Source organism: Sphaeramia orbicularis, chromosome 1 (genome assembly GCF_902148855.1).
Source record: "Sphaeramia orbicularis chromosome 1, fSphaOr1.1, whole genome shotgun sequence".
Taxonomy (NCBI): domain Eukaryota; kingdom Metazoa; phylum Chordata; class Actinopteri; order Kurtiformes; family Apogonidae; genus Sphaeramia; species Sphaeramia orbicularis.
The window spans coordinates 31686258-31702118 of record NC_043957.1 but is presented as its reverse complement, the minus strand read 5'-3'; the positions used below and the strand labels follow the sequence as shown (position 1 = coordinate 31702118).

Below are 15861 nucleotides of genomic sequence, written 5' to 3'. Positions count from 1 at the left end.
ATTACTTCTGCATTGCAAAACAAGAAAAAAGGTACATATTGTAACATTCCCATAAGTCAGATAGTTTTAGTTAATGAACAACAAAAACCTTAAGCTGGTCAGCGACATGGATGGGGATAATGTTTCCCAGTAACCACTCAGCCTGGTCTCGCATTGTCTGGATTTTGGAACGATGCTTGTCAGCCTCAACGTTTCCATGGTAATGGAGACGGTAGCTGACCTCAAACTCCCGATTGAGGAACCAGACCAGGAGGAGAAGCAGGAAGAAGGCCAGAACAGCCTCTGGGACCAGGAGATCAAGAGGTCGTGGATGGGGGTCAGGGCCAGATGCTGGAGTGATGAATGTGGAACCACCATCACTCGATGTGGAGAGGTTAACTCTGAGGAGGAAAACGGACAGTTTGAGATGGGAATAAGAGGTTCAATCAAACTAACCTGAGGATACTGAGTTTAGATGGAATTGTGATGATGTTACATATCTCCAAGAATGATAATACGGCCTGTTGCTCTGCTCCAAAAGATGGAACAAAACAGCAGAGGGAAATGACCAAGTCGCAAAGTCCAACATAGATAAAAAAAAAGCCTTGTATTGAAGTTTAGTATTGTAGCTTATTTTGGCATCGATCCAGCTGATGTCATCATGTCTTTGCGTGTGCTGAAGTCAGCAGATCAATTGCCTCTATATATGTGCTACGTCTGAAGTAAATTGAAATAAAATTGATGTTTTTATAGACACTTGAAATGTCGCCCATTATAAGTAAATGGGAAAAAAAACAGATTTAAAAAAAATCATAAAAAATTTGAACATCGACCTACTTTTACCAAAATGTGATCAGATCTATTCTGGTTCACTGGCAATCTATAAACCCAATCTGGTATGAATTCAACCAATAGTTTTGCTGTTAGACTGTTAACAAACAAAGAAACAAAGAAACAAACTGAATCAAAAACATTACCCCTTGCCTCCCCTTCCGGGGGCAGGGTAATAACAGAGTCAAGAATTGAAGATCTTCTGACTGAATGCTAGACACACACTGGTGTTTACTCTATGTATGTACCAAATGATGAGGTGAAATACACAATGATAGATGTTACAAACTAACTGATAAAGAAAGAGACTGTGCTTGTCCCTCTCTTATTTTCAGAAGTACAGTTAGTTAACTCGTGGCTTTGATGCAAAATGCAAGCCAGCACAGGCTGTATGAGTCATTTTCACCACTCGTGACATTTAGCAGCCATTCCTACTGATGCACACTCAGAAGGAGACCAAAAAATAGGGATAGAAATAAGGAAATAAAGAGCAGGAAAGCGTGAAAATGAGTAAAAGCCAGTGAGAACAGGATTTATGAAAAGTATAAAAGAGAGCATTCGCTCATGTTGACCCTTCAAATGTCACTCATTCATCAAACCCCTCTGTTTCCACGGAGACACTCACCCATGAACTGGCAAGCTGTTATTACCAGAGCTGAAAGAGATGAGAGTGGTGTCAGTCAGGAGCAAAGAATTGTTCAGATACACACAGAGAAGCACACAGACACACAAATTCACACTCAAGACTGCATGTATACAACAGATCGCATTCAAATCCTTAGATACAGAGCAGAAAGGGGGATATACTGCAACAAAACAACTGCAACTATAATAATAACAAACTAATGTATACATTTAATGAAGAACATTGAGCCCATATTCATGTTTATGTTGACAGTAAAAACTATGCAAGCCAATCATGAATACATTTTGATTTATGATCCAGATTCCAAGACCAAACCTCCAATGAAGTGAATTAATCAATAATAACACTGCTGCTTTCCACTGTGGATCATAATTGACAAAAAAATTTCTGTGCAGTAAATAATGAACAGTGGTGAAGTTTGTCCTCTCAACTCTTCTAACAGAGAGCTGGCATTGAGGGCAGAGAACTTCATCTGGAGACTGGTGTCCATATTGATAAAGAGGAACGAATGCTTTACCTATCCAACACCTGTCTTGGTTTTAATACAGATTCTCAATAAGATACTGAACAATGATTAGTGATTCTTTAAATTTTCAGATGTAATATCTGCCGTTAGTTGTTTCTCAATCTAAGCAGCAGATGACGTCAATTGCCAATTGATCACTTCATATACATGATGTGCCATTGACATATAAAAACTGAATGTAGAGCCACAAAACAATAAAATAGCTTAAGCTGGTCACACACTTGATGATAGTCAGGATAAATATAATTTGACAGCTGATGAAATCCAGTTGTGTCCTGTTAATGATTCCAGTTTTAAATCTGTAAAACCGATCATGGCCAGTCTTTTCTCATAAAGCAACTGAACATGTCACTGCTGCATTAGACAAACAGAAGAACAGAGGAGACAAGCAAAAACTTTGTTGTGTAAGAAATACACTGGATGTAGTATCTTAGCATCCTCAAGTCAACTTAATGGCTCACAGAAATACTTACCTTACGGCAAAAATAATTCTGGTATCTGCTGACAACAAAGTCCAGTCTAGTAGGTGACATTCTATTCTATCTAATGAGTAGTGACATTGTATTGTGTTATTACATCACATAGTAAATCAATTAAGTGAACTAGAGGTGTAATATTGTCCAAGGTAGCACCAGAGCAACTAATAACTAATATCCTGTCAAGCTCATACAGTTTCTAAAATGCAATGGATGTTGAAAAGTACACAAACTGGACTACAGTCACAGAGGCTCTGAATGTGCCAGGTGAGCAATGACGCTATCTTTTATTAATGTAGGGTTAACTGTTAATCATTTCTAGGGATGCACCGATCCAACTTTTTCCATTCCGATGCCGATGCTGGGGCGTTGCGTATCGGTCAATACCCGATAACGATCCAATATCATTGTTGATTTAGAAAAGAGGTTCTTAACCGGGGGGCATTGGCTCCTGCAGCCGTATGGCCTGTGCGTACTTCGTGCATACAGAGTGAAATTTGAGAGAGAGGTACATCGCGCTATGTACGGAGAGCCACCCCGATCCTAATATTGGATTGGTGCAACCTTAATCTTTTCACATTTAATTACTGTTACTTTGCTTATGTACATATGCAGTATTAGATAAATGTATTTTCAAAGGAGGAAATGGTCTCCAAATGAACGTTAGTTCCAGTCTGTGTCAAAACGACAAAATTGCTTAGTGTGTTTTGTGTTTTAGTGACTGTGTTCGGTGAATCAGAACAGAGGTGCCACTCCTCTGGGTTCAGAATGTCCTGTCGTTACTGAAAGAGTTGTTAAGTGTGTGCTCCCATCATCTCCCATTGTTAAGTACCATTTCGGAATGCTTCAGCTGGTTGTGCATGTCCAGCTTCACAGTTTCACATTGTATTTAGTTACGGATATCCACATTATATAATATCATTCTAGTGAACTGCTGTAAGTACCATGATACATTATTGCTGTCTTAGTTTATGGGATAAGACAACCCTTACAGGTGACCAAATAAAGCCTATGTTTACTGTGAATACATTACGATTATGTAAAATTTCAGGAATTTCACAAGTCAAGAAATATAAAGCATAGGATTAGTTCAGCTAGACTTTCTTTGCATACATGCACCTCTAATGCTTGATGCCTCTCCTGCATTTGTGTCTTTTAAACCGGTAATTTTGACAAATTTTTCACCAGGCAGAAATTGATATTTACCAGCTAATGTAACCCCTGTAATATAAATGCATTTAGTATTTATGCATGTGTACAAAGGGGCTCACCTGTGCAATGGGCTGTACAGCAATAGCAACAGGGCAACCCCTATGACAGTGGCCAGTACTGAGCGCATCCAAAAACTCAGCTGACAGAAGTTGCAGTACTGAATGATCGCCAGGATGGTGGCACAGCACAGGAACATAGTCACCTAGAGGAAAAGGGTAGGTCATTAAGTGTATTAACAAATGCAAAAAGAATACAGCACATACAACATAAAGTTTTTTAACACTGGGAAAATGGAATATGTATATTCAGGATATTCAAAATTGAGAGCATAAATACATAGATTTATTCACATAAAAGCAGACGCAGACTACAGAGGTCATTTGAAGATATTTGCTGGCTGTTCCTGATAACACTGACAGGATAACATCTATTTCTCTCTTATTCCTACACATGTCCTCCCCCTCACCCTGCCATGCCCCCCTTCAGGCGCTGTTATTGGGTCTTAATATCTTCAAAGGCATTAAAGTCCAGAAAACTGCATGTCTAATTAACAACTCTCCCTGAGACTACCGCTTTAATCTGCAAGCCCCAAAGAGATGCAGAGAGTGGAGTGGGGAGACACTGACAGAGCAGGGTGAGAGAGAAATGAGTAGTGAAATGGGGCATTGAAAATCCCTGAAAAACAAGATATCAAAACATCACACATCTTGCAAGCAGCCATTGGCCCAAAGCTGGAAGGGGAAAGTTAAACTTTTACAGCTCTGGATATAGCCTTGACTCAAACAGCACAAAAACCCTGCAAAGTATGGCCGTTCTCAATCTTACATGCAGGATTCATAGAGCAAGAAATGTCAACATTTCTGGTGCCAAGGTCCACAGGCGAAGGCTCCTGGCTGTTTTCCTTCTACAGTTCCTATCAGCGCTAATGCCAGTTAACAGCTATGCTGGTCTCCAGGCAGCTGGCTTCAGACCACTATGGGCACAGTTTCAACCTTCCTAACCATCCTTTGCTTATTTTGGCAGAAGATATCCGGGAGGGCAAACTATTATAACTGGGAAATCAAAAGTACTATCACCACGGCAGACATTACTGTCACATCTGCGCCTTCATCTAAGTCTGGAATAAGTGTGATGATTGAAAATGATGAATAATTCCTTCAAAGCTGTTGGAGTGTTACTACTTCTAGTGACACTGGGGACAACCTTTGCTATAGCACTATTAAAGCATAGTAGAAAGCAGTAGCAGCAGCAGTAATAGTAGAAGCACTTGAAACTGTTGATGCTTCCATGGGTCTAATGTCAAACACAGGATTCCAAACATAACTTTAGTTTGACCTGGGCATAAAAAAGTCCAATAACACAACTGTGGTGCTATGAAAAGAAGCAAAGCTTGTAATTACACTCATGAAGTTGGGTTATGCTCTATTTGAGTGAGATCATACCATAATCACACCTGAAAAAAAAAAAAAAAGTTAATAGACATTCAGCCACACACGCACACACAGGTAGGGTGACAAATTGTACAAGTAAGTAAAAGTGACTTAACTACATGTGGGGTCCCACAAAGTTCAGTTTTGGGACCTAAGTTATTTATACTCTATTTAAATTATATTTTTATGGCATCTAGTGAGTTAAAATTTACAATATTTGCAGATGATACTAATTTGCTTTATTCGGAAGCAAATATGAAACAAATATTAGAAACTGTGGAAAAGGAATTGATCAAGTTAAAAAAAATGGTTTGACGTAAATAAGTTATCACTTAATGAAGATAAAACAAAATGTATGGTTTTTGGTGGTGCTAGGGTAAATTATGATATAAAACAGAAAATTAATGGAATTAAAATTGAAAGAGTGTATGAAACAAAATTTTTAGGAGTGATTATTGACCATAAACTCTGTTGGAAACCACAAATATAATATATCAAACATAAAATGTCCAAGGCTGTTGTGAGTCTTTATAAAACTTGAGATTTGTTAAACAAAAAATGTTTGGATATATTGTATTGTTCACTCGTAATGCCATATATGTCATACTGTGTGGAAATATGGGGCAATGTGTGTAAAACTAATATACACCTGATAATCAAACTCCAAAAAAAAGCTATTAGAGTCATAAACAAAGCTGGTTATCTCCAATCAAGTAATCCACTTTTTGTAGAATCTGGTTTACTAAAATTTTTTGATATTGTATATTTAAAAACAATGGAATTTATGTTTCGTGCTAAAAGTAAAAATCTTCCTGTTTGTATTCAGAAAATTTTTAAGTTAAGAGAAGGGAATTATAATAATTTAAGAGGGATGTTTGTGTATGAAACATGTGAAGTAAGGACAAATGTTAAATATCACTGTGTTTATGTTATTGGTGTCAAATTATGGGACAAATTGAAGGATGAAGTGAAATTGTGTAGCTCGCTGTCGAGTTTCGAAAAAGCTTTAATTTGTCAAATTCTCAAGAGCTATGAAAGTAATATGATTTCTAAGTGATTTAAGAAACCGAATGTAGAATAATTTGTGTTAATGTTTTATCTGCTGCAACTTCAGGTGTGGAGTTGGAGTAAAGATGGGAATGGGAGAAGCAGAAATAAGCCTCTGGCTTCAGCTTCTTCCTTTTTCAGTTGACAATTGTGTTAATTTTATGTTTGTTTGGTTTTTTTTTAAAAATATGTATGTGTTTTGTACATAACTGAAATAAAATATTCATTCATTCATTCATTCATTCATTCAACTACACACACTGAGTCAGAAGTTGAGGGAAATTGAGGTACATGTGAAATTGAAAGACACATAGTAACTGGGAGAGGCACAAACTCTGTAATTCAACATGCAATGCTAAAGAATTATACAAACCATTGAACAAAAAATGTAAAAATGGTGTGTTTTGCTCAATATTTAATGATTTTTTTTTTTTTTTACATATAGTAATTTGTCTCATAAAGCAGCTATCTTCACACCTCAGTACCGTACTGTGCTGGTGCTGGAGAAAGGTCTGAAGACATTATTATTCTGGAATAAGGTAAAAGTAAAACTCTCTTGTTTGTCTTTCTCTAAATCGCTCACATTCATCTAGAATAGTAATCCAGTGTCATACAGGAACTTCTTTTGTTCGAACGCTGCATTAAAAGAGCAAAAACTCATCTGAGGAAAACATGTTCAGTAAAAGTTACTATTTTCAGCATACAGTTGTTATCTCAGAGGAGATTCTTGTCTCATGAAACAAGGGTGATCTTTGAAAGCTCTAGCATGCAAATAGAACAAGGGGAGGACAATGACCTGAAACAGTTAAATAACCAGCCAACAGTAGGATTCTACCCAAAGAGAATACTGGGGAAACACTGGCAATTTACCATGCACTATCATTCATACATCCGGTACAATGTAGTTTTACATTTTGCCCCGAACGCACAACTATACCTGTAGGGGGAGATGGACGCTGCAGGTAAGATGGGACAAGACAGAAATGGCAGGAAGGGAGACCAACACAGCTCCGATCACATGGCGGGGGACCCAGCCTGAGACCATCAGAAGCAGGGAGTGGGTACAGTTCATCACATCCTCCAGATTGAAGGCCATACTATTGGACAGGAAACGAGCACAAAATATGACAAAAGCACAAGAAGTAGTAGTGTCTAGTAGTAGTCTACAAGCAGAAACCAAAAACAGAATGTTCTATCTTTCTATTTCTCTCACTACACCCCCCAGTATTTTCTCTCCCTCCTCAGTCAGAGAAAATCTGCAACAGACTCTCATCAGGCCTTAATTAAGACACATTATTAAAAGGCAGCAATGGTATCCAATCTCTGCCAGAAGATGATGATTTATTGCCCATTTACGCGTTTCAATGACTGAAAATCATCTGAGATTGCATGCACACATACACAAAACACACACACAAAAATAAATATAACATATCTCTAGTTCTGACCACAGAAAACTCTTGGCACAGTTTTTTTTTGTTCACGCTATTAGTCATTCCCAAATGCCCATTTCTGAGCCATTACCAAATCTATTCTAAAAAATGGAGATGAGCCAGTTGTATCTGATCAGGACAACTAATCATGTGTGGTGCAGGAGCCAATAACCAAATATCACAATTTGTGTTGGTTTCAGTAGAGTTGTAATGTATGTTGATCTAAAAGTGGTTTTCTAAAAGTGGTTTTCAAACCAATGCAATGCTACTGAATCCCAGGGGGTCCAGGCTTTTATTAACACCAAGCAGCTGTTTTGGAATAAATACTTGCATATTCTCAGGCACTGAAAGCACAGACCCTAACAATGGGTCTAAATTACATTTTTATGACTTCTCCAGCCTGTAAAGATTAAAATAAACTCTGAGGAAACAGAGAACTTTTTGTTTTGTTGATAAGAACTGTCAAACTTTGAGACAGTAAGTACATTCAGTATGTTATATACATGGTTCCTACAGGTTTCTACAAGTTAAATTTAAGACCTTTTTAAGACTACTTAGAACAGAATTTAATGCCCATTTCACAGTCTGCTACTTCATGGTCATATTTTCAAAAATTAGTGATTCCCAGAATTTAGGAAAACTCCTGTCAACCAGGTGGAGAATAATCTTTTCTCCAAACAGGCATTATTACATTTACACTTCCCTCTGCTTACTTTTTGCTTGTGAGCTGTCCCTTAAAGTTCAGTGATCATTTCTGACTGGGGGCTGTAAAGATAGCGATAATTGGTTACTAATTCAAATATAAATTGTCGGGTTGGAATTGGTGGAACTGAGTACACTGATGTTACTTTCTTGGCAGCTTGGACATTTAACAGATGTATTTAAACACACTACAGCAAACAAGCTTATGACAACATACCATACCATACCATACCATACCACTACCATTTCAAATTGAATACCTTTTAAAGACTTTTTAAAGATATTAAATAAAATTTTGTAAATTCAAGGCTTTTAAGACTTTTTAAGACCCTGCAGGAACCTCTCATAGACAGACACCAATATACATGTTGTCTTGCTATCGCTATCTTCATATCATTTGCTTCAGCCTCCTCACCGTATAGAGAGCACAAGGGAGGAGAGCTCCAACAAGCCGGCCAGGGGGGCCAGGGCCAGGGCAGCAACGGCTGGAGGGCCCACGGTGGCAGGGCTCACCAGCGGTGGAAGGAAGCAAGCCAGGGTCAGAGCCAGGAAGAAAAAACAGCTGAGAAGAACATCCAGGAATGAGCTGAAGGTGGAGCTGGCAAAGGTCTGCACCTGAGTTTGGTTTCTCACCTAAAAAAAAGGGAAAAGAAATGTTAAACTTGGGAAAAGGAGCAGTTCAGAGCTTTTGCACATAGATTAGACATAATAAAATCCCAAAGTGAATGGGGTTTCAACTTCACAAAGCCTGATCATTTCTTAATTTTCCTTAAATTTGAATGTGTAGTTGAGCTTCAGGCGTGTAGTAACGTTAGTGTAACAGCAGGGGGCTGCATGGCTGTGACGTCAACACAGGCAGTAGGGATCTGGTGCTGAACTGTGTGTTACAACAGTGTGACATAATATTTAACAGGAGGATTAGAATAGTACAAAACTTGACAGTAAAAATACTTAAGGTATGGATATAATATACATGTAGGGATGTTTGAATGTGTGTGTCTATGCATACGTGCATGCATACCTCCTCCTTATAGCTGCTGCGATAAGCCTTTTCCAAAGGTCTCTCTAGAAAGTTGAGACTGATCTTGTTGATCGGAGGTTTGAAAAAGTAGTCCTTCATGAGACTGGGAACCAGGAAAACATAAACTATAATTATCAGCACAGTTGCAACAAGTAATCAATCTAAGAAACATTAACTATTTATATTTGAAGAACCAATTAATAGACCCATTTTGGTGTTACAGAGCTATAATAATAATAATAATAATAATAATAATAATAATAATAATAATAATAATAATGATGGGTTAGATTTATATAGCACTTTTCTATGAACGTATACTCAAGGCGCATACAGAGGATCCATTATTCATTCGCTCTCACATTCATACTCTGGTGGTGGTAAACTACATCTGTATCCACAGCTGCCCTGGGGCAGACTGACAGAGGCGTGGCTGCCAATCTGCGCCCACGGCCCCTCCAACCATCACCAAACATTCATATGCATTCATACACCAGTGTGAGTGGCGGCACTGGAGGCAAGGAGGGTGAAGTGTCTTGCACATGGACAGAGTGGGATTTGAACCGCCAACCCTTCGGTTATTGGACAACCTGCTCTACCATCTGAGCCCCCAGGGACTACAGGGAATGAATGAATAATCAACCAGTAAACTGATAATGTTATTCTCAGCCTTAGTATGGAGGTCTGACTCAAATTTCATATATGTCTCCTGTCACACACCAAAGACTTTCTGGATGAGTATAAATGCATTACTGATCGAAGTCTTTCCTGTATTAGGAGGATAAATGGCTTTAAAATGGAAACCTTTGATTCAGTCCTTCCTGTTAGAAAGACTAATATAATTTATTTAATTAATGTAATTTATTTAATTGAGTACACAGTGTAAGACTATTACACTGACGTAAGAGGAGACAGAAATATCCACGTATACTGGCAAAAATGTTTTCCACCGCTGTTCTATGTATTGCTATAGTTCACCTAATCAGCCACTATCAGATGGCATTATCAATTCATAAATTCCACCTTTAACCTCAGTGCTTACCTGTCCTCTCTTATAACATCTACAAAGTGGGCGTCACTCTTCTCTCTGAAGTTCTTGGCACGCAGCTGGATCAGGGCGGAGTGGTCCATGCCTGTACCCGTCCCCCCCGTGCCACCTGCCATGCCCAGGCTGGTGCCGGTTCCCGTGCTTGTGCTTGTCTTCTTCTCTTTCTCCTGAAGCATGTCGCACAGGGAGCTCTGGCTTGCCCGCACAGGATCCTCCAATGGGGGGCTGAGGAGGCCATTGGCTGCCCTAGGGCTGTGACCAGGGATGAACTGCAGGGGAAGGGGAAGGTAAAGAAAAAGAAGATAAAGAGGAAGAAAGAGAATGAAGGACAAAGAGGGATAATAAAAGAAGACAGGATGTGATTGTTGAGTAGTAGTGACAAATTAAATGGGAATAACAAGTGCAGTTCTGCTGTTACTGCTCATGTGTGTGTGCTGTACTTTGGCACTGCTGGTCTTGTGCTCTTCCTGGCAGCCATTCAGCACAGCCACTTCATCACCCTGCTCTGCCCCCGAAGGCAAAACCACACCACGAGACACACAAGCAGGCTGGAGAGAGAAGGACAGTGATTGAGAGATAAAATATAGAGAGAGCTGAGAAAAAAAATGTGTATGTGGACACAGCTGCCAGAAGACCACACAACATTTTATACGGCACAGGAAATCAACAATATCAAACAATATCAGGGCTCAACAAAGAGAAACGTGTCAAGTAGAATGTCCCATCAGGCTAGTAGATCTGGACAGTCTTCTGCCTGATCAGTGGGCATTTTTTAGTTAAGTGCATGATGGTGCACGACAGCGAATGATGGGATTTTGCTGTCTTTTAAAAGTTGCACATGTACAGAAACAATTTGACCCTTTGCATTAAAATGGCAGAAGGCAAAGACAATTCAGTGCTGATGTGCAAGCATTTTATTTCTCCTGGAAAAAAAGAATTCAGTTGTGTGGCATTAGGAGATGTGGAGTAAACTCCAACTGCACATACATGGTACAGTGAAATATAAGTTTATGAGCATTTTGGTAGAATGCCTTAAAGGAGTGATATTTAGCTTTTTTTTTAAATGGAATTATGCATTTTAAAACATTCCCTGTGGTCTACATAAACTGTAAATGCTATGCTTGGGTCTGAATTATTCATTAATTCAACTCCACAGGCCCATCTTCAACCCTATTTCTGATCTCATTTTGAGCACTGGCCCTTTAAATGCAAATGAGCCACTTCATGCCCCGCCCCCTCCAGGTAGTTGGCTGTGCTGCTCTGTCCTGTTCAACCAACAACTGAACATTTTAGATAATCGGCTCCAAGTTTGAACATATTTTCAGTATGGACTACAACCACTGCTGCTGACAAACAATTATGTCGTACTAAGAGAAATATTCATCGGAAGTCTTGACCTTATATGTGCAAATATCATGTTGTAACTAGTTATAGACATAACAAATTAAGCTGGAATTAAAACAGGTCGTAGAAATCCACTCTAGTTTTGCCAAAATGAATATAAAGATAGCTTTGCAGATTCAGATTCAAACTTTGAACTATTAAGGTCCACAAATACACAAATAAATGTACCAAAGACTAATAGAAGTGAGTTTAGCAAAATATGACCCCTTTAACCAGAGCTTTAAAAAAAAACAACAACACCTCAACATGATCATTAACCTTAACATTTGTTCTTATTTCATAATTGCTGTTAAATAAAATAATTTGTTTAGGGGGGGTAGAAAAGTATTTTTGGCAAGTGGATGTCTACTACAGCATGCTACATTAAACCCTGCTTCATCTACATTTGGCTGAATGAAAACCACAGCAATTAGTTCAGGCAATCTTTTTTTTGTCTTGTTGTAGGAGCAGAGTAAAATGTTCCAACAGCGTCATTAAATAAGCAAAGTAAAAGTGAATGGTAATTTAACTTCCAAGGTCCAGATCCACAAAGGGATTACAAAGCTTTTACTGGCGCAAAACTAGTGTAATTTAGACAAAAATACAGTGTATATTTTACAAAGCACCACAAAGGGTGGAATGCACAGCAAACTGGGCTGATAAAAAGATAGCACCAATGTTGTGCCTGTATTATTTGCATGGATGTTCAGGAATATTCATACATTTGGTGTGCAAATAAACATTGTTGCACAAACTGCTACAAGTAGCTTGACATGCAACTACTGCTTGTTTATAGTTGGTGTTGACTGTGCACATATTCATTTCTGAGTTACTGTCTCTCTGTATCTATTTTTCCAAATCACTGAGTTTGTGGAACTTCTGTCCTCAGGTGGGTTTCTATGATTTAATGTTTTTATGCTTTTATGTTTTTATGTTTTTATGCTTTTATGTTTTTATGTGACAAGTAGAAAACACATCTTGTCTTTTAAGTCTACCTCTTTTTACTCTAAGTTATTCACAGCTACTTATACTCTGGATTTATTTATTACCTCTGCCAAGGAGGTTATGTTTTTGCCAGGGTTTGTTTGTTTGTTTGTTTGTCTGTCCGTTAGTGTGCAACATAACTCAAAAAGTTATGGACAGATTTTGATGAAATTTTCAGGGTTTATTGGAAATGGGATAAGGAAGAAATGATTAACTTTTGGGGGTGATCCGGAAGAAATCCTGGATTCTGGATCACTTTGAAATTTTCGTTAACATTGTGTTAAATGGGGCCAAAATTTTTGTTTCCCAATATCTCGCTTAATTATTGACCAAAACTCATGAAATTTAACTCAGGAATTGACAATGGGGTCCTCTATCACATTTCAAAGGCTGATCCAGATCTGATCCAGAAGGCGGATTTTATCTCAATTTATATAAAAAATGGGGGTGCCCTTACTTTTTGGCCTACTGTGCCTTTAATATTAAAGGTAGAAATTTCTGACAAGTGCCATCGTGTAGCTCAGTCAGTTCTGCATCGGGAGTATGCCACCGGATTTCATGTAGCTTTAATACTTAAGGAGCTAGATCCAGAAGAAAACCGCCATTACGAGAAATGTGATTTTCGTGAATAACTACTGAACTAATAAGGATATAATTATGAATCCAGTTGCTAATGGTATGTTTTCACGGTCAAGGAATCTTAAAATATAGGTAAAATAAATATGGGACTAATATTTATGGTGGAAATCACAATATGGGGGAATTGTGCAAATCTCATGCAATTTGACTCAGGGATTTACAATGGGGTGTTCTATCAAATGGCAAAGACTGATCCGGATCTTTCAAAAAGTTATGGACAGATTTGGATGAAAATTTCAGGAAATATTGATACTGGCACAAGGAACAAATGATTAAATTTTGGTGGTGATCGGGGGGGGGGGCACTGATCTGCCTTGGCGGAGGTCTGCGCTCTCAGAGTGCTTTTCTAGTTTATTGTGTGTTGATGTGGTATGGCTGTGTTTGTGGAGCGGTGACCGCATTTTGTATTTTGAATTTCCCCTAGGGGATTAATAAAGTAAATCTAAAAATGATATTAAATTTATGCTAAATGATACCACACACAAAACTTTAAGTCAGATATTGGAGGGATCTTGGAGTTTTGGGCACTTGGATATAAAAAGCACTGATGGAGATCAGACTGCTTTATTAAAATTTCACCTTCCCACAATCCTGGAGTAAAATGACCGCAGAATAGACAACATTAATGAGCATCATATCCTCAATGATCAGCCATTAAAGAAGTTATCAATGCACCATGTGTTTCACGTGCACAGTCTTTGCTAATTAAAAGCAGTTTGATACTTTTTGCAATTTTCATGACATGGGAGGTGAGTAGGGCCTTACAACAGAGCATAATCCCATCACAAATGGTGTGTAATTAGTGGGTGCTATCCATTCTTTGTGTTTCTCCCCTTAAATGGTTTTGGATGTCCCCAGGTCCCAATATAAACAGTGGGGTGATCGTTCATTTGCTGTTGCTGCTCCAAAACTGTGGAACTCATTGCCTCCTGACTTGCGAGTCCTCACTGACCTGCCCCTGTTCAAGTCCAGGTTAAAGACTCACCTGTTTAGACTGGCTTTTAACCCTTAGTACTGAGACACTATCTGGTTTGAGTATGTGGTCTCTTTTATCAATGTGTGTTGTGTCCTATTGTTTTATGCATATTTATGGTACTTGATTAGCCTGTTTTTTTATCTTATAATTTAATCATGCATTTAGATGTAAAGCACTTTGGGCTTCGTTATGTTGTTGTAAAGTGCTATATAAATAAACTTTAATTTGATTCGATTTGATTTAAATGTGTTTTCAGCCACACAGAAGGTGTTAACAAATCAATAAACAAGTATATGTCTGTCCTGTGACTTACGCCTTTCCTGTCTGGTGGTTGGAGGGGCAGCAGTGGATCAGTGGCCTGTGCTCCACCAGGGATGATGTCTGGAGTGTGTGTCTGAGGACAGGACAACAGGCCAATCCCCATAAAATCCCCACTTGGCAACCCCACCTGAGAGCAGCTGCACTGTGCATCGTACTCCAACTTCCTTCCTGAGATCAGGTAGGTCCTCAGTCCTAGGGAGACACACAAACAGAACAACCCTCCAGTTAAGAACTTTACAATTAGATCTAAAAATCCTTTATAGACATTAAAATACTTGATAAGATGGCCTACAGGATATTCAGTGATTTTAATCTTCATAACTGTTACATTACAGAAATCAGTTTTCAACTACAATCACAGTAAGCCACTCTTTATTGTTCTACATACATCAACATGAAGGTGGTAATGCAATACTGGATGTTTCACCACTCTGTTTGCACATCAGCCCAGTCTGCTGGCTATGTTCACACTCATGTAGGGCCAACAAGGAAATACACAAACACTGGATTAGAGTTGTGGACCATCGCCAGCCGCTATCAGCTTGTCCAAACACACAGTAACCTGGCTAGCAGGCCTCATTGTTCAAACAGCTTGAGGTGCTAACCCTGTTAGCACAGAGATGAGTTTAGGAGTACTGTAGGCCATGGAGGAAAAAGGTCCAGCAGTGTCTTCTGGACCCCCTCCCTCCACTGAATACTCATGTTACATTTCAGTGGTATTTAGATTACTTATTCTAAGATAAGCCCTCATTTAGCACTAGTAAGGCTCTCAATGCCTCCTAAGCAAAGAAGAATACATTTAATACAAATGAAGTATTTTTGTGATAACTGTACCACATCCCACTCCCATATTTGTGAATATTAAAGGTCTTTCATTCAGAAGTGATATCCGGCACAACTACCTCAGGTGATTGTGGCCTATTTGTAAATTTGCATATCTCTCTGAATGGTTTCAATACCGCTTTTGCTATTGTTTATTGTTTATAAATATCCCCATTTGCATCAACCATAGTGGTTGCTGCTGTTCCTGGGGTCTGTTAAAATACAAATACAGTTACAAAATACATACATAAATAAAAAGTTTACAATTCATTGTTATCATCAGCAAGCTGAAAATTTCATTTCACCATATAAACCTTAAAATATTTAAACTTTTCTCTTTACAGCAACTTTGATTGCGAGAGTCAAAACAATCATTTGCATTACT

At 38.5% G+C, this 15861-nt stretch overlaps 1 protein-coding gene across 3 annotated transcripts in view; it reads right to left on the bottom strand.

Annotated features, from left to right (window-relative positions):
- Positions 1 to 15861, bottom strand: part of LOC115420409 (adenylate cyclase 9) — a 47449-nt gene that overhangs the window by 3796 nt on the left and 27792 nt on the right. For 2 of the 3 annotated variants that reach the window (XM_030135646.1, XM_030135649.1), the window contains 9 exons: positions 14647 to 14846; positions 10792 to 10899; positions 10346 to 10620; positions 9304 to 9406; positions 8698 to 8915; positions 7085 to 7244; positions 3730 to 3872; positions 1436 to 1465; positions 89 to 380 (listed from right to left, as the gene is read on the bottom strand). In XM_030135646.1, the coding sequence (XP_029991506.1) occupies positions 89 to 380; positions 1436 to 1465; positions 3730 to 3872; positions 7085 to 7244; positions 8698 to 8915; positions 9304 to 9406; positions 10346 to 10620; positions 10792 to 10899; positions 14647 to 14846 (1529 nt within the window). The remainder of the gene's footprint in view (positions 1 to 88; positions 381 to 1435; positions 1466 to 3729; positions 3873 to 7084; positions 7245 to 8697; positions 8916 to 9303; positions 9407 to 10345; positions 10621 to 10791; positions 10900 to 14646; positions 14847 to 15861) is intronic. The other variant, XM_030135655.1, reaches the window with a different exon arrangement.